This window comes from Mixophyes fleayi, chromosome 6 (genome assembly GCF_038048845.1).
Source record: "Mixophyes fleayi isolate aMixFle1 chromosome 6, aMixFle1.hap1, whole genome shotgun sequence".
NCBI classification, from domain to species: Eukaryota; Metazoa; Chordata; class Amphibia; order Anura; family Limnodynastidae; genus Mixophyes; species Mixophyes fleayi.
This window is the reverse complement of record NC_134407.1, coordinates 63,362,501-63,375,577: the sequence shown is the minus strand read 5'-3', so window position 1 is coordinate 63,375,577 and position 13,077 is coordinate 63,362,501. Positions and strand designations below refer to the sequence as shown.

General features: G+C 37.8%; 1 protein-coding gene across 1 annotated transcript; it reads left to right on the top strand.

Moving 5' to 3' along the window:
• The first annotated feature begins 6,266 nt into the window (after positions 1–6,266).
• NOG (noggin) lies at positions 6,267–8,032 on the top strand. The gene has a single exon (XM_075215214.1). The coding sequence runs from the start codon at positions 6,834–6,836 to the stop codon at positions 7,500–7,502; it is 669 nt and encodes a 222-aa protein (XP_075071315.1). The 5' UTR covers positions 6,267–6,833; the 3' UTR covers positions 7,503–8,032.
• The last annotated feature ends 5,045 nt before the right edge of the window (positions 8,033–13,077 follow it).

The window sequence follows — 13,077 nt, the reverse complement described above, 5'->3', positions numbered from 1 at the left end:
CAAATGCAGAGCTCAGCTGCATAATAAATAGCTCAAACATAGACTGCCTCCTTCAGCACCTGACATAGCCATGATTGGCTCTATTCTAACTACCCCTGTGCGCGCGCGCCCGCCTATTGGCCAGCTGGCCGGGCGCCGCGACAGGGAGCCTGGAGCCTCCCAGTTGTTGCCCAGACAACCGGGATACGGAAACCGGAAGTGACGTCCCGGTCATCATAGTGATGGCCAGGACGCCAGCAGGGGACACCAGAGAGTCGCGGCGGCCGCGGGCACCGCCGCGGCTACTAACAAGTCAGCTACTGATAACCATGACCATCCTTCATGACTTACTTTAATTGAACCTATTTCCCGCTCTGGTTCTGGAGAAGGCATTCACTTTTTTGCTGCACGAGCAGTCTTGTAGTTGTCCACCAGCTTGGTGTACCTGGTATATTTCTTTGACATCACACCTGGACACAGAGTCAGAATACTTGCTACCCATGTATGCAGAAGTTGTGGCGACAGCTGTTGCCACCAAGTTGGCTGCAGAGATCACTAAAGGGGGCAGAGATGGCAGCAGCAATGACCATTGACAACAGTAATAGCTTAACTCACTGAATTTATGATATTCTATTAGACTTTAGAAATAATCCTGTCCTTAGTGCTAGGACACGCCTTGGTATCATCTTGTAATTTCCCACTGACTTTACAAGTGTTTTATATACGTGAGAAGATTATATTGGAAGTAAGGCACAGGGCTGATTTATATTGCAGCCATCTTTAACAGCTGTCTGCATGACATCCATATGAATATTGACATATAGGGTTTTATACTTAGCAAATATTATTATTATTATTATTATTATTATTATTATTATTATTATTAACCATTATTTTTATGGTGCCACCTGAGGTCCTCAGCGCTGTACAGAGGACAAACAACTAGACAGCACAACATATACAAATACTTTTAGGAATGTGACAAATATGTGACAGGTAATAGCAGTGATGAATATGATGGTAATTACAAGTTACATTTAAGAGTAGCACTTTCAGCACTTAGAACATGAGGCTTATGAAACATTAGAGTGGTAAAATGTTTATGTTCACTAGGAGGGAGAGGAGGAATTTTTACACTGGTCCCATGCTCAACAGTGGTCAGATGAGGACAACACATTAACACATTTAAATGCAGACCATTGCAATGCCTTACCAGTATCGCACTCATTTGTCATAAATGCACATAAGACAAGTTTATTTTTTTTTACCATCAAACTAACTTAAGTAACCGAAAAAAAAAATAGAGGAAAATAGAACTACACTACACTTAAGTAATATGATGTAACCAAATTAACTGAGAACTAAATAATAAAATTTGACTTATTAAAAGATAATAAAATCTATGAAATTTAAAGCCAAAAAAAAATCAAACTAAAGTTAACAAAGCTCTAAAACACAATAACTCAAACTAACAAACACTATCCCTACCAATCATTAGACAAACCAGTGGGGATGTAAAGATAGCTCTGGGGGAGGAGAAAGCTTTCTGATAGGATGTTGCTACAGGAAACAACGTTTGGCTGATCAGATGTCCGAATCAGTGTATAAATAGTGAAACAATGCTGATTTGTAAAATCAGTTGCAAACTGTATTTGAATACTCTTCTCATCTCTACTGACTTGCCTGCAGCCACAACTCAGACACCAGAATTAAGTACAGGAGCCGGAGCCTGCTCTCAGTGATGCTGGCTCCCCCACAGAGTACAAAAGATATATGAGAGGGGGCTCTGTGGGAGCCTCCAGGGGTAGGTGAGATATGAAGACATGGGGCACAGGGAAATTTTTGTGATGCCCTTTCTAAAATGGTAAGGAGGCTGGTAATCACATGAGGGCTGTACTTCCCACTTTAATTAGGAAAAGAGAGCGGGGGAATGAATTACTAGGGAGAAGAAGGGCCAGAAATGAATTGCAGGTTGGCCAATGAGAAACTGGTTTGCAGGGAAGAGTTGTAAATGGATTTTTTTGATTCAGCACTGCTGTGACACACAGCCAGGACTTTGTCTTGACTAAGTTGGGTAGTATGTCCCCTATTGTGCTACTCTGTGATACTCACTGAGGTACACGTGGCATTAGGGACTGGAGGCAGAGTAATATTATTATTAACAGTTATTGATATGACACCACAAGGTGTCCGCAGCGTGTACAGATTACAAACAATAAGATGGCACAGAACAATAAACGAATAGCACAATAACTCCTAAAGCTCCATCACAGCTAATAGTATCCAGTTACAGGAAGGCTGGAAGGGGAAGGGGGGGAGCAAGGTACAACTGGCGCAAGCTGAGAATCTTGTGCCCACAATTGTGGGCACAGCTAACAGGATAGGAGCTACTGAAAGAGGTGCAAATATAAGCTGGGATGGAGACAAGGGCAGAACACCCAGGGTGTAGGTGGGCAGTGTAGCTGGAACAGAAGTAATAGGTGGTGGGACAGGAGGGAAGAGGGCCCTGCTCGTAAGAGCTTACAACCTAAGGACTAGCGCTTGTTAGCTGCTAGTTACACTTACTCCAGACTGGCCATGCCCCTTCCATGGGCTGATCATGTCGCACCAGCAGTGGAAACACTATTTACCATCCCCCCCCCCCCCCCTCCAAAAAAGAACACAAAGGTGGTATTATCTTTTAAAGAGCTACTAAACCCAAACAATGTTGAGTGGGTTATCTATTAAAACATATAAGAAAGAAAAAAAGGTTCATTAACCTTGACTTTTATAAGATCTATATCCTGACTATACCACTATTTTTCTTTTTTGTGTGTATTACTGCAAGTGTTCTGCAGAGTATGGTAAATCAGGTTTTTGGTTATGAAAAATTAAAAAATTCTCTTCACACAGCATATAGAATATGTTTGCTCCAGTAAAGACATTTTATTTCTATTTTCACTTTTTATTTTAGGGTACAGGTCAGGTTGTACAGGCTAGAGCAAAGTGTTCCACAAGATGATTCAGTGTGGGCAATTGCAAAATGTTTTGTGAATTGTTTTCCTTTTTCCTTTGAAGTTTAAGCTATCTTCAGACTTTTCCCTCATTTCCCACTTTCCCAAAAATGTTGCCTTTGAATTATTACAAAACTATAAGTGATTTGAAATGTGGATCAATGACGTTGTTGATTAGAAAAATTCAAGGGAGGGGGGGGGCACAGCTGCAGACCATCAACACAATTTATTAAAAGCAGATAAAATACAAATAGAACTAATAAAACAAAGGGTTTGGTTGGCCATCTACCTAAAACAAGCTTGATGTCCTTCATAACTAGTGTCTGAGTAGAAAAGCAGTATTCAATGATAGATTACCGGTAACTAGAGTTAGCTGTGAGTGAACTATCTGCTCTGCATGTACCCATTGTGGTCTTCTGATTTCCTAAGAGCTTTATACTTTTTTTTTTTATTTATCATTTCCTTACACTTGCATTACTGCATTGCCTTTATTATTACTAATAGGACCATTTACTTTTTTAAAGTCACTCGCAAGATGTGGGATTTTGTCATGAATATGACAACATGCAGTGAGCAAACACTGAATACTTATTTGGGTATATGACGTAACCCTTCAATGATCAAAAACACCTAGATGGGTAGAGTGCTGGGCCAGAAATAAAGTAGCCACAATTATCACACAATAAATATATATCCCTCCTTTGGTAGACCTATTATCCTGTATCTGTGTTTACAAGGCGATTGTGATCCAATCAGTAGCCATTAGTAATAATTAGCCGATGTGCATAGTTTCCATTAACCTCAGAGATACATTTTAACAGGATGTGAATTAGTCAAATCGTAACATTAACTGCGATCTAATCTGAATCAGTGGCTTTTGTTATTTTTACACGAAACTTCCCATTAGGTAATATACAGTCAGCCATGCATTGTAATTTCCTATCAGCAGCAATACCTGGTGCTTGTATCACCTCCTAAATGATTACATCCAATTCATAATATCTTCATTTCATCGGCTGATTTTGACAGATTGAATCACCTGTGCCTACACTACAATCAGTTTCAGTTCTTCTTATGGACTTTATGTGCTAATGAAATGTAACTGCATCAAGTCTGTTATAGAGATGTCAACATTTTGGCTGGATGAAGACCCACGAGTCACTATTGTACATGGGGACCTCGGAGTTACTTTTATCGTTTGTTCTTCAGTAGTCAAAGGAAATCCACAAAAATGTTACACAAACATGGACACAAACATTGAACATGAAGGATGCAGTCAGATATCTTGTTTGTAAATATTTCAATTGTATTGACTTTGAGACGATGCACAGCATTATGACGTGCAATATGTACCAGCCCCTAAAGTGGGCTTCAATGGTTTATACATAATAGGGCAACAGGCCATGTCCCGAATACTACAGGATGTATTTACAGAGCTGTGCTAAAAAAAATGAAGAAAAAAACCGAATATCAATAACTAGCGTGGAGACAAAAATAATTTGCAGATAAATGTAAAATAATGTTAAAGGGGAGACCACGTAACACTTGCAAAAAGATGTTTCCATAAGTGTTAAAAAATAAAAGGTATTGTGTAGTACCTTTTTGCAGTGCTGCTTTACATAATGTAATTTTTATTCCCCCCCCCCCCCCCTTCTCTCCCCATTCATCTCTTAAACCACCCTAAATGCGCAGAAAAACTAAATATTTGAGGAAGGGGAGAAAGGAATTTGTGGATGTCACATTAGTGAAACAGCAATTCATCATTTTTGGATTACACAGTTAGTTGGAATTAAGTGTGTGCTGCTTTGTACTTAGGTCTATTGGTAAAATATTGTCTTGTTTTCATGATAGTGAATAACAAGGTTTAGTAATGTTTAATTTGACATTTAATTGCTATTCTTATGGGGGATTGAAACTTTGTTTTGATAAAGAGTCCATTAAAGTTTAGCTGCTGGTTATTGAGATCATAGCTCGGTTCTCACAGACTCCATAGCTTCTGTTTTGCTGAAGAATATTAACTCATAAATTCATGCTTGGGCTAAGTCGATCCCGCGATCATAAAGATTTGGGATTGACATTGTGGTTAATTTTGTAATAATTCATTTAAAATGCTTTAGGAGACTACATTTTGTAGGACTGCAGTCTGCGATTCATTAAACGTTTGATCTTGCAAAGAGTTAATATTTGGGCTAATTTATTATAAACTGAGAAGCAGAGTAGAGCGTTCCGATTTTTTTTTTCTTTTAAAGTGGGATTATGTGTGTGATCGCTGCGTGAAGCCCATATTAAGGAACTTTCACCAAAGAATTTATTGCACATGCGAAAATGTGGACAATTTGCTGGGAGACCGAGACTGCAGATCCTTACCTAGCATGATATATAGAGCAGTGAGGAGGTAGAAAGACAAATACGCAGCATTCTGTCTCCAGAAGGCTTCAACAGAGGCGCCCTCATAAAACCAAAGATAAACAGTTTATCAGTACTCTATTGGAGATGCCCATGAAGCAAGACAACAGTCCTATACTGCATGGAAATATTTGATTGGGGGTGTAATGAACTATTGGAAACAATGTATGTATTTATATTAATATCCAATATTATATTCACTTTCCTTTGGAAACAAACCCCTTAAAAAACAAATCTTAATGCTTTTAGCGTGATGACATACGTAGGATAAAAATAAGGCAATCACCACATTTAAGTGAGATGGTAAATATCTATCTCTATCTCATATCTATCAATAAATTATTTTTCTTCTCACTATCTCATATTTTCTCTCTGTCTTTCTATTTTCCACTCTATCTTTCTGGTATTTATATATATATATATATATATATATATATATATATATATATATATATATATATATATATATATATATATGTATATATATATATATATATATATATATATATATATATATATATATATATATATATATAAACTATATCGTCTATGTACCTTAGCACAGACACCGTTCACTTTTACCATATAGTGAAATGTATAAAACTGTGCGTGTTAGTATATTAATATATTTCCTGTGCATACAGTATATAGTTAGGTATACATACTGCAAACGTGAGTATTCTCCGTTTATTCCAATATCAGAATATGTACAGATGTAAATGAACCTACGAGAGAATGACGAGTGTGTATTTAGAATGATAGCTACCAGCAGAGGGCGCCAGACTCCGGGTCCCGTTAGCTGCAGCCTGCATGGAATGGCAGGATCCCCCCCCCCCCCTTCAGATCCACCATTCAAGTGAAAGAGGGAGGTGTCAGCGAGGCAACCAACCATGACCACAGGCCATCACACTACTTAAACATGAATTACATCGCAGCCGTATGGAGTCCGTCTAATAGATCCAAAGTAGGTGCAGATCTGAACTCCTGCATGCTTTTTCCAAGACGGAGAGAGAGAGCTGAGAAAGCTGCACAGACCTGGTACAGTCAGACAGAAAGCACACGGGAATTGCATGGACAGATTTAAGGATTTCCCTGACTTTATCTTCACCAAGGAATTCTGACAATAGAGCCTACTCTGGGGACTGTGTACCTCCCCTATTATCCTCTCTTCCCACTTGGAGAAATTGAGTCTCTGGTTACCATGGTGATCCAGCTGAAAGTGGAGAATATTTAACAAGGGGGAGCTGGACCCGGCAGGCAGACAAACTGGTGCCATCAGGACTGTGCGCCGGGGCTGCGCAAGAATCCATTTCAACTTCTCCTGGTCTGCAATGAGAAGGGGGATCCCAAAACTTCTTCATCCCAGTGAAAGCTCTTATCCATTCTGATGCATTATTTATGATCGCCGAGAAAAGAGGACACCCCAGTCACTGATTTTGTGTGGCTATTTGCAGCATGGATCATTCCCAGTGCCTTGTGACTATATATGCTCTAGTGGTCTTCTTGGGACTCAGAATAGACCAAGCAGTCTGCCAGCATTATTTACACATCAGACCAGCACCTAGTGAAAAACTACCACTGGTGGATCTTATTGAGCATCCGGATCCTATATTCGATCCTAAGGAAAAGGATCTTAACGAGACTGAGCTAAGGACTGTCTTGGGTGGACACTTTGACCCAAACTTTATGGCCATCAACCTGCCTGAGGACAGACTTGGAGTGGAGGACCTGGCAGAACTTGATCTACTCCTTAGGCAAAAGCCCTCTGGGGCAATGCCAGCCGAAATCAAGGGACTGGAGTTTTATGAGGGTCTGCAGGGCAAGAAACATAAACTGAGCAAGAAACTGAGAAGGAAGCTTCAGATGTGGCTCTGGTCGCAAACCTTCTGCCCGGTCCTATACACGTGGAATGACTTGGGCATCAGATTTTGGCCCCGCTACATGAAAGTGGGAAGTTGCTACACTAAGAGATCTTGTTCTGTACCGGAGGGGATGGTTTGTAAGGTTTCCAAGTCTATGCATTTGACCATCTTAAGGTGGCGATGCCAACGCAGGGCGCTTCAGCGCTGCATGTGGATACCTATACAATACCCTATCATATCTGAGTGCAAATGCTCATGTTAAGACTTAATGGAACTCAGCAAAGACATCGCTTCATCTTTAATGTTGTATGCACTGTAATATGTAGGAATGTATATGTATGTATATATGGTACCAGTTTAAATTACTATTAAAAGGTCAGTATTATTCTTTTAAATAACCAGTGTCTACTGCATTTCCAAGGCAATTATTCTGGTTCAGTTCTATTTTTGTTTTGTTATTATTATTTTCCTAATGTATCTGTCTGTATTTATATACAAAGAGCACTTCGCATTGCGAAGCATTTTTTGTTTAAATTTATTTTTTTGTAATGTAATTATTTTTAATACTTTATTATAGATGCTCTTTCCATTATTTGGGAAATTGCAGCGATGGACCTCAGAAAAGAAGAGTGATAAATTACTTTCAGCTACTGTACATACAGAGAACACATTTTTGAGTAAAAAATAACTAATCTTTGTAAATGAAGACTATCTGCTATTTATTCTTTTATTTTTATCCCTTTGTAGTAAAGAAACAGTGCAGATTAGAATTAAACCACTAAAATATTAAAACGTTTGCAGTCTTTTTTTATGCTCCAGACGAGTTGGTGAATGTTTGTTAAGATTAATAGCATGCTTTTTTTTTAGGCTGTAAGCAGTTTAACAGTGCTAATACCAAAATAATACTTTTTAAAGTGGGACGGGGGGATATAAGTTGCTGGCTGGGTTGTAATTTATAAGAAGGTGTCTTGTTTCTACACTGGGGATAATGTGTAGTAGTGATCTGCAGTCAGACGTGTGTACTTGCTGAGGGCAGAGTTGTTAGGGAGGAGGGAGAGGGTGAGCCCTCTTGATGGTGTCTCTGGTTTTGTACTGCCTGACATTGCTTTTGGAAAGAACACGTGTCTTTCACACCTACAATTGTGGTATGGCAGTGGTGAAACTTGACTCTTTGTCAAGACAGAGCCTCCCAGTTTAAAAGCACACACGTTGTTGGCGCTAATATGCCTGCTTGCTGTTGTTGCTGCTCTGTTTTCTTCACATTTATGAAAAATATCGAACAATAAAAACTCAAGAAGCAAGAAAACTATGAAACCAAACCTAAAATTGCCCATCAGGATGGTTTCCAGAAGCTCTTACTAGATAACAGGACAAGGGTATACAGGTCAATCCTATCACTAATAGCTAACATCTAGGTGGGCTGACATCAAAGTCTACTTGAAAAGGTGTCATCCGTGGTAATCCCCTTAGGGCGAGGTCTCTTTATCTCATGTGTGATTAATGGCATAAGTGACATGAATAGTGGGACACTCAGAGCTGTCACCCAATTGTAAAGCTATTATGTAAAGTCAACAGTGACACCTACATTACAAAAGGATCTAGTGATATACAGTACTGAGGTGATCAGGTGATTTACACCAATGAAAACATCATACCAGGCGCTGAAATCATGTGGCTCAGATTTTCTTCTTATTATAAAATCATGTCCTTCATGTTTCTGTTATTAACCCTTAGGCAGCATATAGTATTTATATTACATCCTTTTTACAATCTTCATTTAAGTTTCCAATATTCACTTGATCACTGAATTAGCAATAGGCAAGTAATACAGGGCTTCATTCATCTCTGTATATAGAAATGTCATTTCTGTTATAAAGTTAAAGTCAACGTATCTCTTAAGACTCCTAGAACAAAAATAAAACCGGAACAGCTGCAGTGAAATTGCACACATCAGTAACCCATGGGCTAAAAAACACGTGTTTTGTGACATTGTTGGCTGTAACGACAAACCCTTCATGTGGGGATTTAAAGTGTTACTTCGAGTTTAGTTATTTATCTTGGAGTCCTTTATTACTTTGCAGGTTATGATACCTTCTAGTGGACCACTACATTAGTCTAAAATAAAAAAAACCAGTAGTGACATGTCCTGCCGCTGTCAAAAGAAACATAATACTGTGTTTTTATTTTTTCATTGCATAATCGTAATGTTACACTCCCTCTATTAACCCCTTCATGCTCATACATTCCACCATTTAATGAAAGAGACACTTTCTTTAAGTTTGGGCTGTATCCTTTTCATTGGAAATAACTTTGTTTATGAGAGCAACATTTATATTGTTTATCTCGGGAGACAGGGCTTTCCTTTGTCAACATATTGGCAAAAACATTTTATGAGTCTGTTAATGATGGAAAAACACATCTTTGAGTTGGCTTTTTGTAGGCTTTACACAGTAAATGCAAACCCATTCTTTCACCTTGAAATGTAATCATCTAGGTCTCCTGAGTATAACAATACCAACTATGTGTAATTTATTTAAAATGTGAAGGAATGGTAGGGCCATCAGTACATGGAGGTACCTTATTTATTCATTTTTAGTTTTCATCTTTTTTTTTTATTATTATTATTATTATTATTATTATTATTATCTTAGGCAGGTTTGTGTCATAGGTCTGAACTTTGCCAGCACTAAAGATTTCACTGTAAACTGGGTGTAATAGAGCTGCTTCCATGACATCCAGTTTACATAGATCTAATCATGCTAAGAGACAGTAGAGACCTGATGCTCTACTCTCCTGCAGTGCCCCAATACTGCCCTCTGCTGGGGGAAGTCCTTGTGACATCAGTGCTGTGACATCACAGACTTTCCAGTGCAGACAAGAAAGCAGCACATAGCGTTCTCTTTAAACGCTTTGTGCTGTGATCAGGGTGCCAGGATTCTTGGCATCTTATTTGGATAGCCCTTGGGTTGTGGTGTCCATGCTCCCAGAAGAGTGTGAGCACTCTTATTCGCCTGTCGATGTAAACAGCACTACAGGGTTAATCAGTCACCACACAGCCACCTTGAAATAAGTGGTTAAACTATACATTGTTTTTATGTATCTTATTATATGTGTAAACATTAAACATAGTTCTGTTCCTCTGTTACTTAGTTCTGTCTCCATCTTGTAAGGGAACAGTTAAACAAAACTTGTGCACATTAATTAACTGTAGTATAGATGAAGATCTGCATTATCCCTCCTTACAACAAAACGTCCTGCCCTCTCTGAGAATTCATTGTAAAAGGATTAAAAGTTTAAATACCTTTCATTTAATTTTTTTCATGTAATCTTGTGTGGCGCCTGCATGAGATGCTCAACATTTAAAATATTCCTAATGTGACTCCAGGCAAGCAAACATAACCCTAATTTATTTCAAGAAGAAAGAGGATATTCAGGTATTTGGGTTTATAAACTAGCAGCATTATGTATATTTGTTAGCCTCTGACAAATGCCCAAATAGCATTAAAATCAACCATTCATCACACATGAATTTATGCAAAAAAAACACTGTGTTTGTGGCCAAAACATTTTTTTTTTCTACACACTGCGTTTTTTACTTGCAAAAACGTTTATTTAAAAAGCCAAAAGCAAGAGTTTTCTTTACTGGTAAACATGAACATTATATGAACAGAAGTATTTGCAACTGGGATTTGGGCCAAAAAGACTAAATGTCAACAAATGTAGCCCAGGGGTGGACTGTTTGACAGGGCTACACTCTCTCCCCCTGTTGACATATAATATTAAAGCAATTTGCTCACTCTGGAACACTGGCTGCATATAGACTTAGTGCACAGTGTCCTTCTGTGTCACCTCAGGGTGACTGTGGCTAATTAGAAGAGGTCCCTTGTGAAAAACATAAATGTTGATGTGACTTGTGAAAGCAAGCTTTTGTAGCAACTATACAGAAATTAATCTAACCAGGCAAAGTCACTAGTGATTATAAAAACATACTGAGAGAATTAATTACCTACAGAACATATGATTTCAGTACGTGAGCAAGTGTCAGTCAAGACATTCCTGTGCCATTCCAGCTTCGGATTAAACAAGATGTAAAAACCCAATTTGAGCTCAATAGAACTGCCTTGATATATATATATATATATATATATATATATATATATATATATATATAAAAAGAAATTGCAAAAACTGAAAAATAATACTCTAGAAAGTCACACATATACTTTATGTTTTTCAAAGCGAATAAAGACAATTATAAAACATTTAGAGACCAATAATCTTTGGATACATAATTTTAGATTGACAATGAAGCATTCTCATTTCACTACCATATAGGGACATGTCTATTTTTTTGAATCTAATAGTCAAATTCGGAAAGGTCTGCAGCTGATGCTAGGGCTAGAGAGGAATAGTTGTCAATTTAGTCATAGCATTAGATTGTATATCCAATTGTAAAACATTTGTACTGTTTTGAGCAACCCCTAATATAAAGCAGACCTGTAAATCAAGCTAATAACATCTCTGAAAGTTGCACCCTCTAAATAAATGCTACATTGTAAATGTATTTATATGAACACAGCCTTTTGGGAGACCTTAATCAAGATTTGTTGTGTCTACTTGATTACACAGTAGTGTGTATGTGTAATTTATCTCTCCCATCTAACACTATTCCTGACAGTCAATACAACAACTCCAGTTAAAACGTAATCTGTTCTCTATTTATCAGTGCAGACATATTAGCTGTTGATCTACATTTGTAGCATATCTAGGACGGATGAGAAAGGTTTAGGGCCTAAACGTAATTTTGTTGAGACTGTCTGTTTTCTCCATAAATCCTAAAATGAATATGAATATACCTACTCTCTAACTTGATTATGGATACAATACATACTGTATATTAAAGTTGTTGACTGGATGAGACACAATGGTACCAAGGTATAAAGTTATTACACCTGAAGATAACGAAGCTTAAGTGGATGTAGGAAATTATAGATTGGCATCTTCAGATAATTAATCCATTAGAAACTTACATTTAAACCATGCACAGCGTCATCATCATCATTAGTAATTTAAATAGCGCCACTAATTCTGCAGCACATTATGTAGACATATAGTAGCACAATTGTTTTATGGGACAGCCAACTGCTTAGTTGTCTAAAAACTTAACACAGAAGTCCGTGCTCATTACTTAACATGTATTATGTAATACCAAAAGTCTTATTATACTATTGCTTGTGTTCTTTAGTTCCACAAGAAGTAAGCAGCACATGAAAGACCTGTAGGGGTGTGCTTAATAAAAGGTACCCATCATCATCATCATCATCATCATCATCATCATCATCATCACCATCTATTTAAGCTTCTCTCTAGTGGCCAAGGAAAGATCATGTATGGCATTTTTAGTGCACTTTCTATGTGGTAAGGGAAACTGCGTCAGCTATTATGTGTAATGTGCAAATTGAGAAAAAAGAATATTTCATTTTGAATATTACATAAAATGTGTCTTGAATTTAATTTTAAAATCTCTACACATGCACATTATTTTTGAATGGAAATGTATGTGTCTATGGAATATGTTGGCGCTATCTAAATAAATGATGATGATAATGATGATGTATGGTAAACATGCAAACACAGATTAAATGCCTATTGATAGTGCAGCATACAAAGCTTTTGAGCATTATTGATACAATATGCTTCTTCTTAAAATATCCATGTATTCCGACCATCCACTTCAGCCTAGGAAGCAAAGATCTCTAAGCTCTGCTGAGTTAGTGCTAGGTTCACAAATGAGTAAATTTGGTGTATAAGTTCTTTTAGTGCCTGATCCACTCACT